The 15,499-nt window shown below is 37.4% G+C and overlaps 2 protein-coding genes across 11 annotated transcripts in view; both read right to left on the bottom strand.

Moving 5' to 3' along the window:
- Positions 1-15,499, bottom strand: part of SUPT20H (SPT20 homolog, SAGA complex component) — a 35,815-nt gene that overhangs the window by 1,736 nt on the left and 18,580 nt on the right. For 4 of the 10 annotated variants that reach the window (XM_054813615.1, XM_054813619.1, XM_054813620.1 and 1 more), the window contains exons 15-22: positions 14,893-14,925; positions 11,701-11,818; positions 9,953-10,061; positions 9,560-9,721; positions 7,495-7,807; positions 6,375-6,529; positions 3,952-4,007; positions 295-382 (exon numbers count right to left, since the gene is read on the bottom strand). In XM_054813615.1, coding sequence (XP_054669590.1) covers positions 295-382; positions 3,952-4,007; positions 6,375-6,529; positions 7,495-7,807; positions 9,560-9,721; positions 9,953-10,061; positions 11,701-11,818; positions 14,893-14,925 — 1,034 coding nt within the window. Of the gene's footprint in view, positions 1-294; positions 383-2,551; positions 2,669-3,951; positions 4,008-5,321; positions 5,471-6,370; positions 6,530-7,494; positions 7,808-9,559; positions 9,722-9,952; positions 10,062-11,700; positions 11,819-14,892; positions 14,926-15,499 lie in introns of those variants that run through there. The other 6 variants (XM_054813617.1, XM_054813618.1, XM_054813624.1 and 3 more) reach the window with 5 other exon arrangements.
- On the bottom strand, positions 12,684-13,420 carry LOC129201830 (40S ribosomal protein S15a-like). Its single transcript, XM_054813627.1, is given in 2 exon segments — positions 12,684-12,914; positions 12,916-13,420. Coding segments are annotated over 2 exon segments (390 nt in total). The 5' UTR covers positions 13,128-13,420; the 3' UTR covers positions 12,684-12,736.

Here is a 15,499-nt window from a genome sequence, read left to right as displayed (position 1 = left end):
ACAAAGAAGTTTCTTGTACTGAGAGTTAAAGAAACATTCCTCAATGAAGTCTGGCATGGAATTTCCTTTTTGTACCAAGCATGACTTATGTTCATGTGATATCATCCATTTGTTACACTTAACTGCCAAACAAAGCAGAGAAGTGCACGCTTTGAAAGTTCACTATTTCTTGTATAATCCATGTGCTGACAATAGAGTAGATTGTTCTGATCTAGTGTGAGACCAAACTTCATTTCAGTGTGAATTTACCAAGATACACACTTAACTACAAAAGGAGGGTCGGCAAGGACGTACCTGTGGCTTGAGGTTGCATAAAATTCCCTACTCCAGTCAGGTTAATTACAGCAGCCTGATCTTGATTGGATGGACCTTGGTCAGACCCCTAGCAAAAATGAAAAGCTTGATCCTTATTACCAAACTTTGGTATCAAAGAATAAGTCAATAAAGCCAGTGTAAAGGCAAACTTTTGAAGTACCATTTAAAAATATTTAATTCTACATCTTCCAGTGCATATAGATACAGGCTATAACGTAGTCACTATTAAAGTGGAATGAACAGATGTTGAATGTCCCAAAACATCTCTGTTTTGGCAGAAATGGTGTTATGCCTGTTACCCAGCAGAAGTCCCATGTAGTTGTCAACCTCCCTGCAGTCAGCAGAGATTACAGGTTATGGTTGTAATCTTAGGATGTTTCCTGTCCCACTCCCAACCCCAAAGTCTTCAGGTGGCACCTGAAACCATCCACATGCAAAGGTCTTAATCAAAATGCAAAAAGTCTGAAACTTACATTCACGTGTTCAAGTTGTGCCACACGCTCCTTCATTTCATAAAAAATACAAACCCTGCTTTTCAAATTTTATTTTCAGAACAGAGTAGTTCTCACAGTAACCACTCAAATGATATTAGTGAAGTCTGATCTAGTGTCTACTGAAGTCAAAGGGTACTGAATTATGACCTTTTCTAGAACTTGAGTTATGAACTGATTCATAAAGTGGGGAAATAAAGTATTATACATGTGATTCATGCAAACTGCATGGCTTATCAGTCAGGAGGGGAAAAAAAAAAAGCGCTTTTGAGCTGGTGCATTTCCAGGAGCTGCAATGCTTCTTTAGAATAACCACATGAAATAATGCCACTAAGATCTTGGTAAACTTGACCAAAAGACTGCACGTTAAGATGACATCATCATCCAGATGAAGATGACTAAGACAGACTTACAATGTCATAAAACCAACACTTGAGGAAAAACCCCAAGTATGAGATGAGAATGTAGATATTCTGTTGGCAGCGCAGTTGTTATTTATGGGCTTAGGTTTTTTCCACAAAGCACTTGGATTGTGAACACATACACTCTTGTCCTTAGTGAAAGCTAAGGACTCTAGTACTCATAATAGCTCATATTAGCTTATGACCCTAGTCTTCCTCTATAACATGAGGTAAGGGAGAAGTTTCTCAGGGCAAATTAGCCAATGCAGAGAGATTGATTTCCTCCAGAAGAACCTTCTGCCACAAGAGGGACTAGGCTTACATCAGCCTTTTTGTAAATGCCCTTAAAGTTCAGTGTCTAGAAAATAAAACCCAATAGTACGAGCTTGTGTGAGGTTTAGGTTTTTTTTAGTAATTCAACTAGTAACTGACATTTGGATTCTGAGAATAAATCTTAAAGTCTCCCATTAAACTGTCCCACATTCCAGAGCAAGGGCCTGTGACACAGGAGACTACACACCATAAAACATTTCAAAGAGGCATCTTATTTATGAACAGTCTACAGCAGCACAAGCAAAATTATTATGACAAACTGAGTATCCAGCAAAGACTATTTGGTGAACAGAAGTCTTGCACATCTAGGAAGACAGAAGGTAAAGAACACAAAACCAGAGCAGCTAGTTTTCCCAAATTGCTGCACTGGTGCTGGTAAGATTTTTAGGCACAGGCAGAACCAACCATTCAAAATTTGTTATTCTGAGAACAGATGGGTCTTCATCAAGACTTCAGACTTCTTCAGTGATTAAAGCCTTTAATGCTAATTACAGGCAGCAGTAGAGCAAGTGTCTTAAGAGTCCAGCTTTAAAACCAACTGATACTTTCTCTGGTGCAAAGAGAACAATTCTGTTGAACTACAGCAGTGAGGATCGTAAGCCAACTCACAGCAGTGAAAGAAGTTTTAGTAACTCTGGTAATAATGTCTGTGTTTCTCCTCTGTTCATCTGACATACCTGCCAGTGATGATAAACAGGCCAAGACTAAGCTGACATTACACCACTTATACAGTGGGCTGGCTCTCTCCATGCTCGAGTAAGACAACACTTAGCCAGTTATTTTGTTATAGCTCTTCTCTACAGGGTATCAACAAAGGAATATAACCCAGCTCCAGCCATGGCAACAAAGCCACTGCAGTCTCTGCAGTTTGAGGTGGCTTTAGAGGAAGACTTTCCTCCCCCTCGGCTTCAGATCTGTTGTGTAAAGGCTCGTGATTTACTTGTGGAGATGGGGAGAATAGGAGAAACTGTTGTATCCATGCACCCCAGACTGAGGGCTGTTAGCACACACCTGTTCTCCCTGTTGCTGAGGACTACAGGTTGTAGGCTGCTGAGATTGCTGCTGTGGAGAAAACTGTGACAGCTGCTGCTGCTGGAGTGGGTTAAAAATAAGTGAACCACCTGGAAGCTGTTGAAGATTAAAAATGAAAGGCATAATTCAATCAAACTGCTGAGTTTCCCACTGTCCTAGGATGAACATGATGTTGATAATGATGGACACCTTGGAGGTTTGGTTTTGGTTTTGTTTTTCTGAAATCCTTTAATCAGTTTACAATTGCTGTTTGTGAAAAAGCCTCAGAAAATAAACCTGCATTAAATTATAGTGAGATATTAAAATAGTAGAGATTGTATGGATACTGGAAATGTCTTCAAAAGCACTGTACATTTTTTCATTTTCAGAATATTCCACTGAATTTCAATAGATGCTTCCAATCAACAAGCTGCAAGGTCTAATGCAAAAAAAAGTTAAACAGTCTTGACTCCTCTCCCTTACCCCAGCTTTAACTGCACTGATTTCAGCCAAATTACTCTTGGCTTGTATGAGTGTCAGCATAGCCTGAAAGAATGTACTTCAATGTGGAGTCACACAAATACAAGAATTGAATTTTATAGAACTCTACGCTGGGATACTGCCTCCTGTGCCTGCCCTTTTCCACGTTTCTGGAGTGTGTACAGGAGTGGGAGGAGGAAGAAGTAAAAGATCAGTTGTAGCTTTGCTGGTATTAAGTTTCTGAAGCATGGTGCAATGCTGGTCAAACACTTAAGCTGCAATTCTGCACCTGTAACTTGCAGCTGACTTCAAGATCCAGGAACTCCACCCAGTTCCACAAACACTCCCATGGAGCTCTGACATAAGCAACTTTTGCTCGTTTGCATTTGTATATGCTCAGTGGAAAGAAAACATTTACAGACCTTCTAAACTCCCTATCTCCACTACCAGCAGCTCTTTGAAGTTATTACTGCACCTACCTGTGCACGTTCAGCTCAGCTTTTAGGCCTTATATGCTTAACAAGTGATTTTACTGTACTGTTTTGTACTTTTAGAATAATCATAACTTCAGTTTAAAGAATGATTTGCAATAAAAGCTTAGGAAAATCCTGAAAATAGAAGACTCTATTTTAGTATTACTCTCTTGAATTCAAATGTCAGCATTTTTAGATTGTTACCGAGAATGAGGTGCTTTGTTGTGAGCTAAGAATATAATTTCCACCTGGTATCTTTATGGAAGAAAGTAGCTTTTTCTCTTGTTCTAAGTGTTTAAAATAAGCAATTAAAATTTGCAGTAAACAGTTTGTCTGATCAACTGGCTTCAAAGATCTGTGGGGGGCAATGCAGTAAGCAACACTAAACATACCTCTAAAGAAATATAAATTATCATTATTATTACTGTGTCCAAGTATATCAATTACCTGTAGAAGATTTAAGGGCCGAAGATTTGATGCATTTTTCAAACCAAAGGGGCTGCCTGTTAAAGAAAACATCTTTTTATTAGTAGGAAGTCTTTATTTATATGTGTGTATTGCAATTAATACACCTTTCCTCTGGGATAATTTCTAAACATTTGGAAGTTGGAAAACTGGCAAGTTTAAATTTTATACTTAATACAATGCTGTGTTTTCCATAATGTTGATAAGTTCATAGTTATCCAGATTCAAAGTTAAAAGAGAGCTGACTAAAGGGAAAGAAAACTGTATCACTACTAAACACTGTACCCCAAAACCTGTAACCTGTTAATGCACTTACACAAAAGGTGAACGTGGAGAATATCATAGCAGTTATTCTTTGGTGATTGTTCTTCTGGCTTTAAAATGTTTTACTGTTTGTACAGTAAATCCAGAAACGTCCAAGGGCTCAGTTTCTCAATCATTAACAGAAAACAATCCCACCCAAAGTCTTAGTAACTGCCTGCCCCCCAAGGGCTTCTGGCAAGATGTACCTGACTTGTAGAGCTTTTGGCATTATTCCACATAGCGCTCTCCAAAGCTATGCTAATAAAAGATGTACATGTAGTAAGCTATGAGTTAGGTATAGAACGGATACAAACGCTCCAGTCAAAGAGTGGCTGTCAAACAGAACCCCCCAGAAGTCTGCCACAGACCTAGCTCAGCTCACTACTCCCACCATTATGTGGGCAACAGCACAGCAGGTAAAAATCTGTGACACCAAACTGGTAAAGGCTGATAGTGCTTGAAAGGACAGAATCAGAATTAAAAGTGATCCTAGTCATTTGAAGAAAGGGTCCAAAAATCAGTAACATTCAATTAAAGACAAATGAACAAGTACAAAATTGTAACTAGTTTTGTGTCTATACAGCAAAAAAGGACACGTGAAGTTACAGCAAGTCACAAACATATCCAAATCATCCGTATCACAAACTATAGAACACACAAAGAAAAGAACCTCTTCACACAGTTTACATTTATAAAAACTCACTGTCACAAGACGCTGTAGATGCCAAAAATATAAATAGGTTCAAAACCCAATTAGATAAATCCACAGACTAGAAGTCTAGCATGGGATATTAAGCACAAAGATTCACATGGATAGTCTTCAGCTGAGCAAGTCTCAAAGCTGCAGATTGCCAGAAGAGGTACAACTGTATATAAGGGACATTTGACTTCACACTTTTGCCTCATCTTAAACTCTCTCCTAAGTATCCTCTAACAGCAACTGTCAAAGACAGAATATAAACTGGACGGATTTTTGGCCTAAACCAGTAAAGTCATTCTTATGTTAATATAATGCTGTTGTGAAAAATACAAATAAAAAATAGGCAGACCTCATTTGGGGAAATGTTAACAGGAATGTTGTGAAAGAGATGAGATGCATTTATTCTGCTGTGCTCCACAGTGGTAAATCAGCCAAGCTCAGGCTTGTGTCCAGTTTTGGTTATCACATTTTAAGAAGGATGTAAGCAAATTGGACAGTCTAGAAGAGAGTGACAGGATTATGAAAGGTTTGAAAAATACGATCTATCAGAAAGAGAAGACAAATGTGGGACATGACAGCATGTTTGATACTTAGAAGGTAAAGAGAAAGGGTGAACAACTATTTTTTTTATGTCTGCAAGGAACAGGAGAAAAAAAATTAATTCACAATTAAGGAGACGCACTGCAATTAGAAGGAAACATTTTGTATGGATAATGAACCACTCCAAACAGCTACCAAGGGAGACTGGAATCTTCTTTAGAGAAGGTATTTAAAGCCAGTTTAGATAAGCATTGGTTCAGTATGGTTTAGACAGATTAGACTCTGCCTCAGTGTAAGGGATGCATTGCCTGAAGTCTCTTCCATACTTCTGATTCCATTATTATACATTGGGGAGGGTGGGGGTGTTTGGTCTTTATTATTTTTTCAGAAAATATAAACTAAATGTAAATGCTGTTTCAATGAATAGAGGCATACAGATTTATAGAGTCATATTTGAAGGCAATAAGGAACTAATTAGTTGTCCTACTAGAATAAAGCAGTACCGGTGATAGAATAAAATGCCCCACACATTTAAAAAGTGATACTTCTTTCTATATTTAGTCACGCCTTTTTTCTGGCAGTCATCATTGTCATCGCTGCATTAGAATTTGGAGATTGTCTCAAACTTCCTACTAAGCATACCAAATAATCCAGGTTTAGAGTACATTTCCCCAGAATAACTCCTCAAAATCAAATTTCAAACAATCACAAACATAGCCTACGCTTTGATATGTTGTTGCCGAGCTCCAGCCATCAAATACACAATCTATTCACACAATGACCACTTTCATCCATTATTCTCACACTATGTCTTCACACTGTCCTTATCTGAAGGGTGGCTTTTCAACTTATTCACACTAACCTGCTTGAGAGGCAGACTGCATTGCAGCGGGCAGCGCACTTGGTACCAGACCTCCTGGTGGTAAAATGCCACTCAGATTTATACCTGCAGGGGCTATGGCACCAGTGTTGCACCCCAACATGGGGTTTGAACCACTCATCAGTGTCTGTGCTCCACTGTAGAAGAGGAAAGACAACACATCAAACCCAAGTGGTACAAGCAAATCTGCGTAACTAAATGTTTGCCCTCCATCCGTGATAACTAAATCAATTGTTTGCTGTAAATGGGATTATGGATAAAGCATCAAGGCAGCTTAAAAAAAATCATTATGCCTAGGGTATAACAAATACATAAATCCATAGTCCCTGCATATACAATTCTTTTTTCTTTGGTGCAATCTATGGAAAATAAACCACAAGTGGTTCTTCTATTCTAGAAATACTGAAAGATCAAAGGTCTTCAAAAGGGTTGAATTATCATAACAAAAAGTTAATGAATAGGTTCGTGTTTTCTTTTTGCACTATAAAAAAGCTCTAATTAATCAGTGATCAACTGCTGAAAACCTTGGATGAGGAATTCAAGGGTCTGATACTTGCACTGAAGTACACTGTGTCTTACGCTCACCATCTTATATTCACCACAGAATTTCATTTAGTCTAAAAAGCAGTTCACGTTATACCATATAATCTATTCTTTACAGTAGCATTTATCTTTTTTAAACCACAAAATGAGTTTTAAGGATCAAAGAATGTTTAACCTCAATGTTTAAATTGTTAGAAAACAGATGCATATGATATTCCACCTCCTCTCTGATTAAGTTTTCAAACTTAAAGAAACCACTGAAAGTTGAGGTTAAGCCTTATGAAATTCAGCTATATGCACCCAAAAAGCTGAAAGCACAATCTTCTTAACAGACCTTTTCAATATTCTGATAATAGGTGCCTTATATTTGAGAAATACAAATAGTTTCTAGTGGCTCTTCACTTTATAATTACAAAACGAGCAATCTTTTTGTATTGCAGATCCTGACAAATACCTATCCTAATAGATGCTGGGCAGTTCTGTACCTCTCCCACCCTCCCCACCCCACCAACCAACCCACCCAGGGCAAATTAAGAAACCATTGTAACAAACAACTTACCACACAGAGCCCACTACATTGATGAAGTTAAGTCCTGCAGGGTTTGCCATGACCTGGGTGGAGGTTGTTCCTGTAGTAATGGATGTTACCATGGTGGAAAGAGGAATGGTCATTACAGGCAGTGCCTGGCTCAGAGACATTTGCTGCTGAGCAAACGGGGTTAACAAAGTGGGCTGAGGGGTGAAGCCTGAATCTTGGGGAGTAGGGGTGGCAGAAGGGGTAATAGGAGTTGAGCTCTGAGCATCAGGAGGGTGTGGGGTCGATGAAGGGGTGTTGGTTGGAGTAGGAGTAGATGGTTTAGGAGTTCCAGACCCTGCTCATTGAGAAAAATAAAAAGTGCTAGTTTGTTATAAAAGGCCAGTCCTTTTTGTATAATAAGGTTAATGGAATCTTATTTAGCACTGACAATTTTGCCATTTTTTAGACTGCAAGTGTTAATTTCTACATGGCACGAGTGTTGCAGCACGCACTCATTGTTAAGGATGCAGTGTAATCGCACAGAAAACCCATTCTCCATGCTTAATTCCTTAAGCCATACACCGGTTTGTATCCTCCATTAAGCCCTTCCATAATTTATCGTACATTAAGTAATAACTCCATTCAGAAATACTTAAATCAAAATAAAAGAATTTCTTAGTGACCATTTTTAACCTAATTAATATTTTTTGTCCTAAAATGTTAAACATACAGTCTATATGCACTGCCTGCACAATAGCATCATGTTAAAAACATCATGGAAAACAACAGATTCAACAAAGAACACATACTATTTCAATAATCGTGGTGTTGATCCAAATTTCATCAGAGAGCTAAACTCCCATTTGCCAAATTTTGATCAAATAAAAATATTTTTTAATATTTAAGAACCAGAGGATAATACTGCGTCTTTAAAAGTTACTGTGTAATCCCTTCTGCTTAAATGTAACATGTATAGCTATATTTGTTGTGGATGCAGTAAGCACAGTTTATCAATAGAAAAACAAACCAAAAACCCCCAAAAGATTGAGGTGGTTTTTCGGTTTCTTTTTTTAGCTTCCATGTCCTGCAGAAAGGAAATAAGTGTGGATGTCCAGTTGTCGTGATCAGAGCCTTAAAGTAACAACTGTGTGCAGCAGATTTACACAATTCGTAGCCCTAACACAAAAACAGAATAAATGTTAGAAGAAAACTTTCATAAGTTTTCTTTTTTTCCTTTGTGCAAAACAAGGAGGCAGAAAAGTTACACCTTTTGAGCTATCCAGATTTTACATTATTTAATGCAAAAAGCATATTAGAATACTGTGCAGGATACTGGAATGTGCAGTATACAATTATTCATTAAAAATGAAAAACTGCAGCTATGATTTCTCTTTGTACAGATCTGTCCATGAAATGTCTCAAGACGCATACATAGTTTAAAAAATGTTTATGATCTATAGCCATGATTACAATGATCCTCCTGTCAGTGTTAATGAAAATACTTAAACTAGGATATAACTTATTGAAATTTACATTTTAACACCTGAGAATATGGTGCTATCATCATCATCACCACCACACTTGCAATCAGCAATGATTTGTAAAACAGTGTAGGAGTGTTTTAAAAAATCATCTTATCGTTTATTGTATCACCACCTTGGAACTGATCAGATTATATACATACATAGAGATACAACTGCACCAGCTCCTATAACATTTAAAAAACCAGATGCTTAAATTATGTAAAGGCAAACTGATCTAACATACTGTTTTTACACTGGAGGGAAAAAAAAATCTACACTTTGGAATTTTATCTCATCACATCATCTACCAGCCTTTCATATATGAGGAGAGCATACTAATTGCATAAAATGTATTAAAACGTATACACAGAGGGTGCATACATATATACAGAAAAAACGAACACAGTTACAATAAACATAAAGTACATACAGTGAACAATAGACCTGCCTAAAGCTGCACAATTTATACAATTTAGGGTACACTGTACATTTAAGTTTCATCATTCCACAGGTTAAGAAGTTTATCTCAGGAAGCATTTATGCAAAAGCCTAAGATTTAATGGAGAATTTAGGTCGTGACTCACTTTGTGAAGAACTCGCAGGAGACATGGCAGCTGGAGAGAGCATGCTAACTTGATTAAGATCCATAGATTGTTTCCGAGAAAGACCAGGAGGCTTAGAAGAAGGAGGAGGAGGAGTTGGGGATTTTAGATGACCACTTGACTGTTGTGCACTAAAAATATTACCTGAAAAAGCACCATTAAAATATATTATTGTTCTGTGGGTACATGTTAACTTGAATATTTGTTAGGATACAATTTTGTGAACAATATAATCAGAAATCAAAAAAATGATGCTCTTTTCACAGATAAGATACTGATTTTTTTTAAAATTAAATCTTTACTAAAGAGATATTGTATCATTTTACAATAAGCAGAACACATAAAAAGGAGACGCCCGAGTCAACAAATAATTACCTGAAGAGCTACTTCCTGAACTTGAAGGTAATTTGATGGGAGGAGGTCGGTGTTTTACACCTTTCCCCAACACTGAGGACTGAACAGAGCCTGATATACTTTCTGGCTGCTAGGAGGAAAGAGAAATTAACACTACCACAGCAATAATGTCAGCTTCCACATATTTGACATACAATTTATTTGTATTAGACTTCTAAAACCCATGACAAAATTCCCTTAAACATTTCAGATTTTTATTTATTTGTTTTAAAAACATAACCTATGACTAACTCTCTTTAGATAAAATGCTTACCATCAAGCAGCAGCTTGAAAGTGCTGGTAAAATTTAAGCCAAGCAAAAATAAAAAAAAATTAAAAAAAAAATTGAGTTTCACTTTGCTCCGCAGTTCTGAAATCCTTCTTAGTAATTTTCACAAATGCACAACAGATGCACTTTAAATAAAAAGACAATTTTGTCTTACTTGAAAAATTACATAATTTCATTCATTCACCATCTGTATATATCTGCTGTTTCCAACCAATATGGATTTAGAGAACAGGATGAGATTTCCTGATTCTGGGAGCAGGAATTTAAATACCTTCAGGAAAATCCCATTGACTTCAGTGGGATCAGATCTTCACTAGTCTTTTTAGAGGAAAGGTGCTCCCTTTTTGTTTGTTCTTATAGCCTACTTAAGAGGTTGTTTGAACATAAATTAACTTCAGCAAATCAAATCTGTAGTTCTCAGTCACTCACAAAAGACCCTAAATCCATAATTCCAATAGCTGACACCATCAAAAGACTCAAAAAGGAAACACAATGAAACAGTTATAGTCTATATATTTCTACCTGACAGCCAGACAAGATGACTTCCAGAAGTACTCTCCCACCTGAAGTTATGATTTTAATATACATACACACATGCATGCATATGTGTGTATGTGTATACACACATACAGAAACATTCATATTCCTTTGTGCAACTGCTGGCCTCTGCATGCTGTTCTGCCTGACACCAAGAACTATCTCTTTCTGAGCAACGTTGCTGCAGTTTAAAAGTAGGTATTTAGGGGAAGATATAGCAAAGGAAATAGCCCAAGGGATACAGAAGTCATTTACTAGTTGGAGCCTAAATACAGCTCACCACTAGAGTACTGAATCTGACCAAGAAAGCCAGAAGCAGCAAGTAAAACACAAGGTAATGCCAACAGGCATGCGTATTTGGGAATGCAGGAATTTCTACTGGATGTGTGCATGCAAACATATGCACTTTGAAGTTTTTGGTGTTGAGTTTGGGGTTTGTTTTTTTTTTAAAGTTTTCCTCTTCAAAGTAAAGAGAAAATACTTTTAATAATTTCTAAAGAATAATTTAAAAGAAAAGAAGTTCAGCTACTACATCTGCTTCTATATTTATTGACCTGTAAAAATAAAACACATAGCTGTACTTTACTACACTGCTCTGTGAAAGGTTCATCTGAACTGGGGAAAATGCTACAACAAAACCTTGGAGCTAACTATACTATACAGAGCTAAAAAAAAATAAAGACATGGCTAAAAGACACAACATTTGAACAGTGAAAACAAAAGTGCTTTCCTCTAACTTTTCCAATATACTCACATTGAATGATTATGACAACAAAGCATTTAAAAAAATCATTCAGAATGAGATTTTTAGGTTATTTTACTTTCAAATGTGGATAGCAAAAATTATTATAATAATTCAATAATCAAGTGCAAATAAAAGAAATGTACAGCTCTAGAAACTTACTTCCATTTCTTTCCCTGGAGAAAGATGACTAAGATTGACTGATCCACCTGAATTATGAAATATTTTCACAGGACATTTAGCTTCATTTTGTACTAACTCCTGATACTGGTTCACCACTCTGAAACAATGAGGATTTAAAAAGATTACCAACTTTGAATTTCTAAAGTAGATATGTATATGTAAACACATAATTGTCTATGTTACATAGTCATATAATATATATTTTATACATAAGTATATATTATGTAAGTATATATCTACATAGAGATGCACATATATCAAACATATCTATATCTCTATATATCTTTCTGCTTTATGTTCCTGGGCTCTTTTCTTAGATTTATTCCTTTTAAACTTTTCTTTTACTCAGTCTTTTTTTTCCTAATACAAAATACAGTTTGTTTAAGAAACACTCTTTTGGAGGAACATGCAAAACAGTAGATGAACAGTTCCCTTGCCAAAAGCAACTGCAGTTAGAATCATAGAATGGTTTGGGTTGGAAGGGACCTCAAAGATCATCTAGTTCCAACCCCCCTGCCATGGGCAGGGACACCCTTCACTAGACCAGGTTGCCCAAAGCCTCATCCAACCTGGCCTTGAACAATTCCAGGGAGGGGGAATCCACAGTCTCTCTGCGCAACCTGTTCCAGTGCCTCACCACACTCACATGGAAGAATTTCTTCCTAACATCTAATCTAAATCGACCCTCCTTCAGCTGAAACCCATTACCCCTTGTCCTGTCACTACACTCCCTCATAAACAGTCCCTCCCCATCTTTCCTGTAGGCTCCCTTCAGGTACTGGTAAGCCGCAATTAGATCTCCCCGGAGCTTTCTCTTCTCCAGGCTGAAGAACCACAACTCTCTCAGCCTGTCCTCATAGGAGAGGTGCTCCAGCCCTCTGATCAGCTTCGTGGCCTCCTCTGGACTTGCTCCAACAGCTCAATGCCTCTCCTGTACTGGGGCCCCCAGAGCTGGACGCAGTACTCCAGGTGGGGTAAAAAAAGTTAAAAAAAGTTACCTCTTTTTTTACAAGTTCTAGAAAAAGAATCCCAGGATTTTGCCTCCTGTGCGTTTTCGCCTAGCTGCCTCATGGTCCATGATGCCAGCTGAGGTTGTCCGTACAATGTACCCAAACTGACGTGAAGGCAGCAGGTTGTTCTGCCACTTTTCCAAATCCTTCAGCTGAACATCAAGTCTGGGACTGATTTACCCACTTGTTGAGTCTGCCTGTGAGACTGACAACAATCTTCCCAGCTCTGTGATCATCAATTATCTCAAATTCACCAATGTAACCATGCTTCATCATTGCAGTTAGAAACTGGACGATTACTTTGGAGCATGGCCTAATGAGAACTTGGCGTTTCCCGCGTTTCTCTGCATTGTTGATGCTTTTGAGAGCATCGGCTAGAACATTCATGCGCACCATGGTGCCGGTGCAGCAAGATGGTGGAAAAGTTGGGGCTGTCAGTCAATGGGGCTCCCACTCCCTTCACAGGGGTCCAGAACTTTTTATAAGATTGTCTCCTCTGCTTATGCTCCCTGTGGAACAGTCAACCCTCCTTTAACTTGATGTCTATGTCAGAAAAGGACTCTGAAAGCAGGGGATGAACTAAGAGGTCCGTACTGAATGTACATCCAAGAACCAGTTACCACAGCAAAAGTGACTACTATTCTTTGAGTACCAGGACAGCCAGTCCTTGAATGAGCAGTGATATATCCAGGAATTTAAAGCATCAAGAGCATCAGGCAAACAAGTTTAAAATACTGTTCTACCAACTCAAATACAACTCTACCAATCTGAGGGAACTAAATTGAGGGAATACTGTTTCACAAACATGAGCAGAATATACAAAGTGACCTTACAGACTTGAAAATCAAATTGAAGACACGTTGTTGCTTATAATCTGGCAGACTGAACCTCAATGAAAAACTGCTGGAATACTGCCATTAGCTTACACCTAGATGCGATGAACTACATTTTATTTTGGTATAGCACTGATTCAATATGCTGCTATATGATTAATTCAGACATAAACAAAGGTCCCAAGATACATGGCAGAGGAAAGGGTGCAGTGTACCTTTTTCAGCAATTAGGTTTTAGACTGCCTTAAAATTACAGTGGAATTGAAGTAATAAAGTGTTGTGTACTCAAAAAGGTAGTCCTGCCCTCCCTCCTCCTCTACCATTTCTTCTTGTCCTAGTCCCTGAAACCCAACTGCTTATTCTGATAGAAGGATTTGTGCAACCCAGTGGCAAATGTGATCAGGAAATCAATCCCAGTTAAAACTAGATCCCTGTATTATTGTTTCACTTTTCGGCCAACCAATCCCTCAATCAGCTTACAGCACAAACAGCAAAAGTCTCTATCAGCACAAAGGAGGCAGGAGAAAAAATAAGCAAAGAGTTTCTTGATCAAAATTATCTATTAAAACCAAAGAACATAATTATTTATTTTTGATGAAATTCAGGACTCTTTTCCCTGGAAGGTACATGGGGGAGGGAGAGGGGAAGGAGCTATGGCATGCACATCACCTCAAAGTCTCCTATGAAGGCACAAAAACGCAACTGGCTTCGACAGATTGCTTTTTAAAGGTTCTGTGCTCATATGAACAAAGAAACACAGGTATCTGATGTGATGCGTACTGACAAACATTTGAAGAAATTATTTTTTTGCTGCCTCAGTTATCCCAGAATTGCTATTCCTAATTATTCTACAACTAAAATATACCAGAAAACTGTTTTGTCACTTGCTTCTCTAAGACAGCTGAATCAAATAACAAACAACACGCAAAAATAAGTTGTATATACAAGTCATAGATTACAAAAACAACTTCTATAATTATTAATTTACCATAAAAAATGTCAAGATGAAATTCCTGCTAAGCACTCTCAGAATTTTATCATTACCTGCATAATCAAGAATAACTGTGCAAATAAGTGTAACAACATGCTTGGAATTTAGGTAGTGGGACAAGCTGTATTCACATATTTGCTTTCCTCTATTCCTCCTTGCTCGTTAAATATAGAAAATGCACACTATATCCTACTTGTTACGATGAGTAATTCCTCTTATTTTCCTCATCTGTTCTGCATGTTTCCATAACCACATAATAGCAGTCATAATGGCTAAAAGGAACAAAATTTATTATTTGTCATCAAGCCAAATGGTTGTACATGCTAAATTAATTTACCTTTCAGCATCAGTCTTTGAACCAATAAGGAACCTGAAATGTAAAATGTATAATACATTTTCAGTCATGACTTGGAATAAAAGAACTTGGTTTTATAATCACAAAACTTGGACAGAATGTCAATGCTGCTCTTTTTTTCAGACCTGCTGAAAAGACAGGAGATATCACATCCATTTAATGGACTAGGTATTATTTAGTACTTGAAATAGAAACTTGGCTTCATAACTATATATACAATATACACATATGGCCTGATGTGGTCTCCTTTAGGCATAAATTTACAAAGCAAAAGCCAGAATATGGAAGTTTTGTGTTTTGTACTTTCAAAAAATGGAAGTAACTACTACAGAATTGCCACTGTGAAAAGTAGCAAGGGCAAAGTTAATTTAAATCAACATATCAATATGCTCCCACCGAAACCCACAGGACACTTACGTTTGCATATGTAATATTTTAACAAACATTTACTTTCCATTGTTTGATTTCACTTATGCAAATTCCGATTCCTCATGACTTTCCAGAACTCCTAAGTAAGCAGTTCTCTTTTGCTTAATACTTACAGCTTGCAAATTAATCACTTCAGTGACAAGGTTTTTTTGTTTGTTGT

Source organism: Grus americana, chromosome 1 (assembly GCF_028858705.1).
Source record: "Grus americana isolate bGruAme1 chromosome 1, bGruAme1.mat, whole genome shotgun sequence".
In the NCBI taxonomy this organism is placed as follows: domain Eukaryota; kingdom Metazoa; phylum Chordata; class Aves; order Gruiformes; family Gruidae; genus Grus; species Grus americana.
This window is presented reverse-complemented; position numbering and strand designations above follow the sequence as displayed.